This window comes from Helianthus annuus, chromosome 6 (assembly GCF_002127325.2).
Source record: "Helianthus annuus cultivar XRQ/B chromosome 6, HanXRQr2.0-SUNRISE, whole genome shotgun sequence".
Taxonomy (NCBI): domain Eukaryota; kingdom Viridiplantae; phylum Streptophyta; class Magnoliopsida; order Asterales; family Asteraceae; genus Helianthus; species Helianthus annuus.
In genome coordinates this window covers 2412218-2425568 of record NC_035438.2, presented here as the reverse complement: position 1 = coordinate 2425568, position 13351 = coordinate 2412218, and the positions used below count along the sequence as shown (strand labels likewise).

Genomic DNA, 13351 nt, shown 5'->3' with positions numbered 1-13351 from the left:
GTATGGTTCATAACCGGTACGGATGCCCACTATATCTTAAAACAAAAATAGATTAATTATCAATCGTAAATACACCTTTTCAACGAAATTCATAATAGAAATCATGAAAAAACGAATAATGTCAGTGTTTCCGAAGTTGTTCGAATGGTTTCGGTTCAGTTCATCACGATGGTTTCATTACACAAAAGTTGGATGTTGAAACTCAAAATAAAGTCGTGTTTATATTGATCGGAAACGATAAAATGAATTGTGTTACCGGTTCTGATAATACCTATTCTAAAAAAACTAACGAACGAAAAGTATAAAATGAAAATAAAACTATTAGGCCAAAACTATATGCTATATAAAGTAGGTAAAGGATCAAATAAAAATAATATTAATGTACGAAACGTACGCATCGAGGGAAAAAGCAAAACGTGGCGGTGTCATTTTGGTAATTATCAGCAACTTCTAAATTACTGGGGAAAAAGCAAAAAGTGTCTTGTAGAGTAATTTTGAGCATCTGTAGAGTAATTTTGAGCATGTGTAGAGTAATTTTGGGAAATGTAGGGTAATTATCAAATTACTCTAGTAGAGAATTTTGACTTCTGTAGAGTAATTTTGGAAAATGTCTTGTTAGAGTAATTTTGTTACCATTTAGTTATGGTGTTTAGCTTTATGGTTTAGTTTTTAGCTTTTAGTTGGGGGGGGGGGGGTTGTTTAGGTTTTTTTATGTTTTTTTTTTTGGGGGGGGGGGGTGGGGGGGTTTTAGGTTTTTGGGGGATGGGGGGTGGTTAGTGTAATTTTGATAATTACCCTACAATTTTGATAATTACCATACACGACCAAAATTACTCTACATAAACATTTACAATGGTTTAGGTTTTTTTATGTTTTTTTTTTTTGTGGGGGGGGGTAGTGTAATTTTGTTAATTACCCTACAATTTTGATAATTACCCTACACGACCAAAATTACTCTACATGAATATTTACAAATTTACTCTACTAGAGTAATTTTGAAGTTGCTGATAATTACCAAAATGACACCGCCACTTTTTTGACTTTTCTTTCAATTCGTACGTTTCATACGTTTATTTTATTTTTACGTGAACTTAACTCATATAAACTATGCGGGCTAGATTGTAACTTGAGAAAAGAAAAACTACACAAAACAAGAACAAAAAGAAAGAAAGAAGATACACAAAAGTACAATCAATGACAGTTTATTTATACATAACTCACTACTAGAAAAATTAAAATTTCTGACACCATTTTTCGTAGGAAATGCGTCACAACTCGCGATTTTCTACGAATTTGTGACGAACTGCATATGTAGGAAAACCACTCGTAGGAAACTAGTTTCTTACGCATTTTCTACGCATTTTCCTACCCATTTCTGACAGAAAAGGGTTGTCACAAATTGCTACACATTTTCTACGCATTTTCCTACCCATTTAACGGAAGTTAATTTTTAATTTTTGCTACACAATTGTCACGAAATTTAATTTTCTACGAATTTGTGACGAAATGCATATGTAGTTAAACCACTCGTAGGAAACTGGTTTCTTTACGCATTTTCTACGCATTTTCCTACTCATTTCTGACAAAAAAGGGCTGTCACAAATTGCTACACATTTCCTACGCATTTTTCTACCCATTTAACGAAAGTTAATTTTTTATTTTTGCTACACAATTGTCACGAAATTTAATGTTTTTTCTAGTTTTATTCTATTTATAAAACATCTGAGAGATCGGATACAAAAGCAAATAAAACTAAAAACTAAAAAAATTCAATAACATTAATCATAAATTTATACAAATTTACAAACAAATCTGAATCGCATTCCCAATCGAAATCTAAATCGGAATCGCATTCACAAATTTACAAACATAAATCTAAATTGCATTCACAAATTTACAAACATAAATCTAAATCTAAATCTGAATCGCATTCCCAATCGAAATCGAAATCTAAATCTGAATCCACTGTTCACCACCAACAAACATCGACATCCTCATCATCCGACCACCACCGTCTCTGAATACGCCACTGATTGTAGATGTAAACATGGATATAAAGTTGACTTTAAAGTTAAAATATTTAACATTTGGATAATGGTCATAATAAAATTTTAAAGTTATAGAGATATAAGTTTATCATATACCCAAGGTGATGTGTCTGAAGGATGGAATGAATGTTTTGTTTGGTGGAGTGACAGATGAGGATTAGGAGCCACGTGACTTGTTACTGAGACCTTTGTCTGATTGTTCATCAGTGACGGCTACCTCCTTTTGAAGCCTGATACTTTAATACAATCCACTGTTCACCACCAACAAACATTGACATCCTCATCATCCGACCACCACCGGAATCTGTGGATGTGTGTGACCGGAGTCACCGTAGCCGGGAGTAGTATAGCCCCTTCGTCAACACTCTACCTCTCTACGGTGTTTTTCAGCCGCCGTATGCCACCACCATAGTGTGGCGGCCGGTTGTTTTCAGTTCGGGTGGGGGAACAAGGTGCAAGGAGGTGATGGTTTGTTTGTTTGTGTGGGTTTGTGGTGTGCTGCTGCAACTAAAAGGAATTTAGGTTTTAACTAATGCTTTTGTTTCTAGAGGATTTTAAGCCGTTAGATTAAATATATGGTGAACAATGGCCATTGGATGGTGATCCATGTGAAGCTTAACTAAAGCTTTTGATTGGCTAGTTAATTATGTCTTCATTATCCTTTTCATAAAATAGAAAATGAGAATATATTACTTATATTATTATTAACTTGTTAATTAATGAAAAAATATTATTATTAATATGGTGGCACAGAAATTATATCTAGTTTTTTTTATAAATCACATTTTTCGTAAACTATACGTGATGTAATTAGATTTTAAATCTTAAACTAGTTATAAAAAATATCGCCGCGTTGCAGTTGGCACCGGTTTTTACGTTTATATACCGAATCATCTTCTATCCTGCTTCTCTCTCTCGTCTGAATCGAATCATCTTTTATATACCAAATAATAAAACATTATCTTTTTAAAAACCTTCTTTATTACACGGGTTGAAGAAATGTAATTTTATATGTTAAATAATAAAATAAGTTATATCTATAAGAACCATATATATTGTACGGGTTGAATAAATGTAATATTATATACCAAATAATAAAAAAAATATATCTTTACCATTGTATTACACGGGTTGAATAAATGTAATGATTTTATATACCAAATAATAAAAAAAGTTATATTTTTAATATGGTGGCACATAAATTATATCCAGTTTTTTATCGTTCTAATGCTTGTTTTGCGAGAAATTAAAAGCCGTAAATTATCGATTGTCACAGCATTTTGATTGGCTCACGTATTTATATTTGAAAGTGATTTATTTACCACATGCCTCCATCACGTCTTTGACCGGCTGAGTTGAAGAAGCTTGATATTGACCAGGTTAACAATACATATGTATAACACGGGTATACACAGATTGACCCGTGTTAAATCTGACCCGAACCGAACCGTGACCCGAGCCGAAACAAAACCGGAACCATCATGAAGCTGACGTCATCTATTTTAACTAAACCTGAATCGATCTGGAAGTATCTCAAATGAACGGTTCCTACACAATAAATTTTCCATCACAAATGCGTAGCTAGTTGCTACACATTTCCTACACAATATGGTAATAAATTTTCCATCACAAATGCGTAGCAAGTAGCTATACATTTCCTACATAATAAACTTTCCATCACAAATGCGTAGCTAGTTGCTACACATTTCCTACACAATATGGTAATAAATTTTCCATCACAAATGCGTAGCAAGTAGCTATACATTTCCTACATAATAAATTTTCCATCACAAATGCGTAGCTAGTTGCTACACGTTTCCTACACAATATGGTAATAAATTTTCCATCACAAATGCGTAGCAAGTTGCTACACATTTCCTACACAATAAATTTTCCATCACAAATGCGTAACAAGTTGCTACACATTTCCTACGCAATAATTAATAATAATGTTGATTAAACATCAAAATATAATCTAAGTATAATAATAAACAATTCGTCATAAATGTGTAGCAAGTTATGGTTCCGTCGGAAATGCGTAGCAAGTTGCTACGCATTTACGACACAATACTTATAATTAGTATATTTGTCACTATTGTGTCACAAATTGCCCAAAAAAATCAAGATTTTTTTTCCGTAGGAAATGCGTAGTAAATTTATCAGAATTTGCGACGCATTTTTTTGCGTAGAAAATTTCCGTAGCAAAATGAACACTTTTCTAGTAGTGACTAGTAATAATACTTGCACTCGATGTGGTGCGTGTATATCGTATATGTTGCACAGATTAGTTCGAGCGTTATGTCTGAGTTTTTTTTTAAATAACCATATGAAAACGTTTCAATTGAAGTCAATGTTACCTATATAGTATTACGGTTAGATCAAAACGTAAAGTAAATCTTATACCGTATAATAATAACATATTATATGCGACCCGACTAACTTAAATTTATATCTTCAACTAAAAGCTAAAATACTAAATTGAAGCCTACTAGAATAGGGTTTTAATTGAATTAACTATAACTTTTAATGAAGTCTCAGATAAAAACAACCTAATTTTGATTGGTTTTACATGTAAAAAGTGATGTTGATTAGGCTAGACGGTATGGAGGGTCGTCCTCCTCCGTCCTCGGTCCGGCGTCGGTCCAACACCATCCCGCCCCCTCCCGGCTTCGTCCTTGGTGTCCTCTTCTGGACGTTGGGGACGCTCACAAGAAGACAAAAATTACTCCCCCCTCCTCTCTCACACACCTATACAAAAAATATATACATATACATTTTAGGTACATACCTCATTTCCATACCTTCATCCTCTTTGCCCCATCCTCATACTCATCCTACGTGGCGCTTACGTGACGGACCATCCTTCAAGGGAGGACCATTACCATACCGTGTAGCCTTATAATCCGAGTCGTGTCCCTCACTTCATCCATTGATTCGTTTAGTTTAAAAGTTCACAAATATGGCTTGTTTCAAGCTTTATATATAAAATCCGGGCTCGTGCTGTTTATAGAAAGGCTTCGGTTTACGAGATCAACTTTACTTAAGCTTGGGTCTATCTACATGACTTGACTGACTCTTCTAATGGTTAGATCTAACCTAATTAATTTTCTATTGGGGTATTGGATTTTAATAATCCCAAGTTTCACTGATTGGCCGGTAATAATCCCAACTTCAAAAATTGCCTACAACAGTCCCAACTTGTAAGATTTTGGCCACCAATGATCCTTGTCTAACTGGGTTATAACCCAGTTAGTTTTTTGAAGTTTTGAGCGGCGGAGAAGGTCACTAGAGGTTGGAGATGACAAGTGGTGGTCTCCTTTGGTGGTTTCAGGGGTAAAGAAGGTCGTCGGAATAAGTTGCAGGTCACCGGAGTTGCGTAGATGGTGGAAATTTTAAACTTTTTGAGAAGCGGGGAAGATTACAGGAGGTTGGAGATGATTGGTGGTGGTCTTGTTTGGTGGTTTCAGGGGTAAAACGGGTCGCCGGAATAAGTTGCAGGTCACCAGCCCAACAAGGTTATAACCCAGTTAGACAAGGATCATTGGTGGCTAACATCTTACAAGTTGAGACTGTTGTAGGCAATTTTTGAAGTTAGGATTATTACCGGCCAATTAGTGAAACTTGGGATTATTAAAATTCAATACCCCTTTTCTATTTTTTTTCTGTTTTAATTTAATAGCTGACGAACAATATTTTTAAATGAAATATTTTTTGTGTCACAATTTTCTATTTTTTTCTGTTTTAATTTAATAGCCGACGACCAACCTTTTTAAATTGAAATATTTTTTCTGTTACTATATTGTCCCATTCAAATGTTGGTTCATCTATAAATAGACAGAGACCCTTAGGATATATTGAACACATAACAAAAAACATAGGGAACAATGGAACTTCTTTATCTAGTTCTCTCTTCCATTACCCTAATCTTCTTCCTCCTTCATGGCATCAGCCTCCATCGTAACCGGAGACTACCACCGGGCCCTGCGGGCCTCCCGATCATCGGAAACCTTCTCGACCTTGGCCCGAAACCCCACGAGTCCCTAGCCAAACTCTCCAAGAAACACGGTCCACTTATGACCATCCGATTGGGAACCATCACTTGCGTGGTGGCGTCCACACCTGACGCGGCTAGAGAAATCCTCCAACGCAATGATGAGGCGTGCTCTGGTCGTCTTGTCCCCGACGCGGCCGCCTCCTTGCCCGACAATGACGTGGCAATGGCGTGGATTCCAACAAACGACGTGTGGCGAACCATGAGAAAAGCCCTCGGCACATACCTCACACACCAACACAAACTCGACACCCTTCGCGATCTACGACAAAACGTGTTGGACGGCATGCTGGAGTTTCTACATGAGTGCGGGCGCAAGAAGGTGGGCGTGGACATAGGGAAGTTGTCATTCGCGGTTGCGCTCAACCAGATGTCCAACACTTGCGTGTCGCAAAACGTGACCAGCTACGAGTCGGATGATGTCGGGGGGTTTAAGACAGCTGTGAAGACAGTAATGAAAATGACCGGTAAGTTCAACATAGCAGACTTATTTCAGGTGTTGAAGCCTTTGGACCCTCAGAACATACGGAAGCATGGGAAGGCTGCTTATGGCTGGCTCGATAAGGTGACAGAAGGGTTCATAACCGAGAGGTTAAAGAATCGAGAGTCCAAACTACCGAGGTTTGGTGATATGTTGGATTCATTGCTGGATTATAGTGAGAGTAATGAAGCTGAGTTTACTCTCAAACATATCAGGATTCTAATTGTGGTAAGTTACTCTCTTTAGTTTACTCTATTTCATTACCATGCATGCATAAGCACAAAATTTCATTTTGAAAAAGAAAATTTTGACGCTTTGATTTTTGTTTTATTTAAACGGTTGATCTTATATTTTTTTTTTTTAAATTTTGACGCTTTGATTTTTGTTTTTTTTTCTGGCCAGCATATAAATTCATAAATGTTTAGCTAGGTCATGATGTAATTCATGATATTCAATTTCTTATGTACTAATTACATGTTTTTTAAATATGCAAATATTAATTTTAATACATTGAACTCAGATTAAAGATCTTGATAATATTTTTATAACATTATGGTATTTTTTAACAACAACTTTTCGATTTTTTTTTAGGATAAATACACCATAGATGCTTTCTTGAGAATTTGAACTCCTAACATTTAAATTGTGTTACACAACTTACCACCAGAATATCTCCTGAGGTTAAGAATAATAATTAACATTTTTTTAAATTATTTATATTATATTAAAAAAATAAAAAAAATACTAGAATTGTAAACTCAATAAACAGTGATAAATTACTCTACTAAATTCTATATTCAATGAAAATTTTATAGAACGCAAAATTTCATTAAATAAAACTAATAGATTTTTTTATGAATGGCATTAATGAAATAGATTTTTTGTTTTTCCTAGCAAGCCAAAAACATTGTATTAAACCAAACTAGAAGGTGCTAGAAACAAAACATACACCAAATAAAGATCCACCAAAATACAACAGAAAGAAAGATAACAAATAAGAACAAAACAATCAAAAAACATCAAAAGTCCTCCATCTTTCCCAGTTTATCTCCCCATCTCTCGATCTGCCTTTCACCCATAGAAAACCTAAGGTTTTAGTGTCTTTAATAACTTTAGACAGAGACACCTCTTTCCGTTTGAAGATTACATCATTTCGTATGTTCCATATGCACCACGAAGCGATGAGAACAATCGCGTGAAACGCCTTCTTTTTCTTCTTGGAGCCTTGAGAAAAGAATGCACTCCCAACAAATCTTTAATATCAAAAACAAAAAAAAGCATCAAACGTACACCATTGGGCGATGATGGTTCACACCATTTTCACGAAAGGACACGAGACCAGAAGTTGCCCTGTGGTGTAGGTCACACCAAACCAACCAAAGTCGACAAGAGTTAAAATCATCACATCTGCCTTTTACAAGATTTGAACCCATAACCAGTTAATTAAGAACTATATCACTTTACCACCTGAGTATTCCGTTAAATAAAATAGATAAAGCATCGATAACTAAGGCATATTATATTGTTTTTAAACTAGGAATGGAATAAATCTCGAATACAGACAAAAAAACATAAATATTCAAGACAGATATTTGGATTATGCGGGCGGCCGACAATGGATGCGATTAATTAAAAAGAAAACGTGTGAATTTGGGTATGGGTATAGATATGGAAATGGCATTGTCGATCAATAATTCAAAGCCTTTGCAATTTGCATATGGGTATGGGTATGGGTATGGGTATGGATATGGTATTGTCAATCAATAATTCAAAGCCTTTGCAATTTGCATAAAAAAAAACGAGACTGATCATTTCATATTTTACAAATTATTTCTAGTAAGAAAACATTAAAATTAAAGATGTTCCGTAAGATATTCACATACTTTATAAGAGACATGACTACAAATAAACTAGACGCTTAAATCGTATGACTTTCGTAAAGAAGTTTAACATAAAATATGAAATAAAGTTAAGAATCATAAGAGCTACACTACATTGTCCTGAACTAAAAGTATAATAAAAAATTAGTTAAAAAATTAGTTAATGCTAAGAAAAACTTTTGATAAACAATATTTTGTACAATTACAGGAATTGCTTCTAGCGGGAACAGAAACTAGTTCAAACACAATAGAATGGGCAATGACAGAACTATTGCTTAACCCTGATATGTTCTCAAGAGTCCGCGAAGAAGTCTCCACAACGGTGGGAGAAAATGGAAAAATTCAAGAAGTCAAACTTCTTGACCTGCCTTATCTACAAGCCGTCATCAAAGAAACCATGCGACTTCATTTGGCTGTGCCTTTGTTGGTGCCTCATAAAACTGAAACCGAAGTTAAACTAGGTGAATATATCGTGCCAAAAAATACACAAATTCTGGTGAACGCATGGGCCATGGCGCGAGATCCTAAGTATTGGGAAAACCCGATGACGTTCAAGCCAGAGAGGTTTCTAGAAAATGAGCTCGAATACAAAGGTCAACATTTTGAGTTTATACCTTTTGGATCAGGTCGAAGGATGTGTCCTGGGATACCCTTAGCTCAGAGGGTGGTTAGTTTAATGGTGGCGACATTTGTGTATCATTGTGACTGGAATTTACCTCATGCTACAGAAGAAATGGATATGGACGACATTTATGGCCTTACATTGCTTAGAGCAACACCTCTCGTTGCTACTCCTGTTCCAGTCACACAACAGGCATAGAGCTTGAAGATCACATGCACTTTTAGTTAATAAGTGCGAATAATACCATTGTTTTTATTCTGAAACAATATACAAAATAAATGATAAGTATAATATTAAGTTTGTAATCCTTTACATATTATTTTAGAATATGTATTTTCTATAAATTTTATAAGTGGCAAAGTTTGTATCCGTCTCTCTTTTATATGGTACTACATATACAATACTTGCTTTTTATTTAATTATGTCTCCCCTAATGTTTTATTACTTTATATAATTTGATTATTCTGTAATGCTTTTAAACCAAGACATCTAGATTTACTATAAAAGGTATAATGATACTAGTTGTAATTGTAACACGATATATAAGCTACAATGATACTAGTTTTATTTTTATATGTTACAAGTTATAAGATATGTAAACGTTACAGAAAACTGAATTATTGCAAAAACAAAAAAAACAGCTTTAAATTACTTATTTTGATTAATTGTTCATATATTTTCAACTTTACGAGTCTTACATTTAGATAGATAAATAGATAGATAAGCAAACAATTAAATTATTTGTTATATGCTTTTACATTTATATTTTTCCCAACACATAGTTTACACTTGTGCATATATTATATAATTAGCGAAAGTTTCTCATAATATTTTTTGAATTCAAATGTGAGAAACGACAAATATTATATTTATAACATGTTTATAGTTTCTCGATTTTGTTCATTCGGAATTGATGTCATACCATTGTTGGGACGGTATCGGTACGGTTCATAACCGGTACCGATGCCCACTATTTCTTAAAACAAAAATAGATTATCAATCGTAAATACACCTTTTCAACGAAATTCATAATAGAAACCATGAAAAAACGAATAATGTCAGTGTTACCGAAGTTGTTTGAATGTTTTCGGTTCAGTTCATCACGGTAAAGAACAAAAAAATCAATTATATTTGACCCGTTTGATCTTGAACAAAACTTGTATCGAAACGCGGATAAAATACGTACATCGAGGTAGCTTTGATAACATGTACGGCTGTGTATTGGTTACTTGAACATTACTACTCACAACTCGGTTTTGGAAAACAAATTATATCGAAATAATAAAAATTGCTACCTCACAATGACATACTCGAAATTAAAAAAAAAAACATTGTATCTAAAAATTATAACTAGAAAAACAAAATATACTCAAAATTATTTATAGTAATAAAATAAAACTATCAATAAGACCCGCGCGTGTTGCGGCGCAGGCACATCGTAAACGTCGAATTGATTAGTCAAAGCGTTATGTAATGCGTTATCCATGTAAAACCACGTGTTTCGTCGTATCCGATATAACTTAATGTAACCTATATGAGCATTATAGTTGGATTAATAAGTGAAGTAAATCGAATTTATACCGTATAAAAAACGAAATTAAACCCGAGTTGGTTCGTTTAATAGGCTCGATCTAACCACTATACCACCGTTACTTTTGTATAAAGACTTAGAAGTGTGAAAAGTTACAATAATTCTTACGTCAAAATATAGACCAACTGAAACCGTATTATAATTGACCCGACTGGTTTCTGAAAAAAAAAAGTCAAAAAGTGAATTTATACCGTTTACGGCAAAACGTGAATTTAACCCGAAAAGTACGTAAAAATAGGCACGTGAGTAAATGGTTTTTTTTAATCCACGTCAAAACATAGACCAACTTAACCGTACATAAAAATAAGTATGAAAACGTATTATATTTGACCCGTATCATTTTCAAAAACTTTAGGTATCGTACGTAAAAATTAGCACGTGTGGAAATAGCGTTTTTTATATTTACGTCAACACATTGACCAGTTTAAATGAAAACATATTATATCTAACCCGACGTATATAAAAATAAGCACATGAGGAAATCGTTTCAAAACATGGACCAGCTTAAATCGTACACAAAAATTAGCTTAAAACGTATTATATCTGACCCGACTTATTTCCGAAAACTTTAGATTTCGTACATAAAAATAAGCACGTGTCATGAACATAAACATTTTCTAATTGATCTGAATCATTTCCGAAAACTTTAGGTCCAAACGTGAATTTATACTGATACATACATAAAAAACACGTGAGGAAATCGTTCTTTTTTAAGTAAAAGAATGAAGATACAGTGTGAACTTGAAACGTTAGAAACTAAAGACGCATGTTATATTTGACCCTACTTATTTCTAAAACTTTAGGTTGAAACGTGAATTGATACCGACACGTATATAAAAATAAGCACCTTAGGAAATCGGTTTTTTTCAAGTAAAAGAACGAAAATACGGAGGAACTTTAAACGTTAGAAGCTAAAATGGGTGAATATGACATTTCATTAAAATTTAAAAAATGTAAGGGGTGAAAGTGTGCAATCTCAAAGTATGGAGTGTTTTGATTTGTGACAAAGATGTAAGAGGTATAATTATGAAAATTCAAAATTAGGGGTGGTTTTGTCACTTTTTAAATGTTAGGTGTCGGTGGCGTAAAAGCCACCGCCTTTGTCTTTTAAGACATATAGATAATATGTAAAAATTCTTGGTAAAAATAAATTAATCAAAACATTAAAAGGGTATATCCACCAACACATCCTTTTAATAGTTTGAGAAACCAATGAGATAGTGGTGAAGTGGTTGGGGAAAGATTTGGTGTTTCTTGTGACCTAGGTTCGACTCTCACTCTCCTCATTATTTTCTTCGGCATCCAGGTGAAGGGCGAATACGGGTGGCGCCGGTTTGTCGGATGGGAGGCAAGGTTTTACCGATTATTCCACTGTCGTGCCTTCGAGCGGGTGGAGGTCGGGTTTCTACGCATCTGGGAGAGCCAAGGGGTTGTTGGCGGTCGAGTAGTTGACCTTGACCACATCGACCGGTGTCACGATGATTGACACATCATTTCTTGCCGCTAAAAAAATAGTTTGATAATGTTTTTGAAAACTAGAGGTTTAACTTTTATTGTGATGCCGACACAACACATTTAATCCTTAACACTAATGGACGTTAGATTCTTTTTCTAAATTTATTAAAATATAACCATAAAAACATTATTGTTATTAACAAGTAGTGGTGTCTTAGTTTTTTGTTTTTTTGTTCATCCTTGAAAATATCTTTTACCTAAACCAAATATTTTTATTTCAGTATAATTATAATCTTTTGGTTCAGTTATAAATAAGTTATTATTACTGTTTTCGTTCCTACAGTTTGTCAAAAATCACTATTTTAGTCCATTAGTTTAAAATTTGCGATTTCAGTCCCTGTGGTTTCACTTTCGTAACCATTTCTTACCGTGACGAATCGAACCAATACTATACGAACAACATACATACCTGTATTTGTTTTTATACTTTTCTCAATGTTCCTGCGAATAAACAAATAATTGTCAAAGAGTTATGAATACCAAGTAGTAGTGTCTTAATGTTTTGTTTTTGTTCATTCTTGAAAATATTTTTTACTTAAATTGAATACTTTTATTTTAGTTGAATTATAATCTTTTTTCCAATTATAAATAAGTTATATATGTAATTGATGTTTTCCTTTCCGTGACCAATCGAATCGACACCATACAAATAACATAGACGCTCATATTCGTTTTTTTCTCGATGTTCTACGGATTTCATGATGAACCGATTTGATTCCGATCGAATAAGGTACTGGTAAAACCATTTTCAGTTTTTACTATTCATAACCGGTATAAGTTTTGACAAAGACGGAGTTGTATTAGCCCATGTATTTGTTTTTTTTTCTTTCGATTGTTATATTGAGTGTCCATATCGTCTCAGTTTCATTTTGAACCGAACCGATACCCACCAAAAACTCGATGCGAAGCACTGGAAAACCCACTAGTCTATAGTTAGAAATAAATAATTTGGAAAAGATATAAAAATCATAATAGAAGATTACGAAAATTAATAGACATAGTTGAATAAAAGGTTTATAATATAGACATTTGTTTTCAGCCTTCAACAAGTAGTCAACCTCAAATTCACGATTCAGAAGTTGCTACATCAGCTTTGTAGGCTCGGTTGATCAGGGTTTTGCCTACACTTTTAGTGAGACAGATGAGAGATGACCAGAATTTAG

General features: G+C 34.0%; 1 protein-coding gene across 1 annotated transcript; it reads left to right on the top strand.

The window, feature by feature from the left end:
• Positions 1-5902: 5902 nt before the first annotated feature.
• Positions 5903-9455, top strand: LOC110864328 (cytochrome P450 76T24-like). The gene is made up of 2 exons (XM_022113379.2): positions 5903-6808; positions 8669-9455. The coding sequence occupies exons 1-2, from the start codon at positions 5933-5935 to the stop codon at positions 9278-9280; spliced, it is 1488 nt and encodes a 495-aa protein (XP_021969071.1). The 5' UTR covers positions 5903-5932; the 3' UTR covers positions 9281-9455.
• Positions 9456-13351: the final 3896 nt, after the last annotated feature.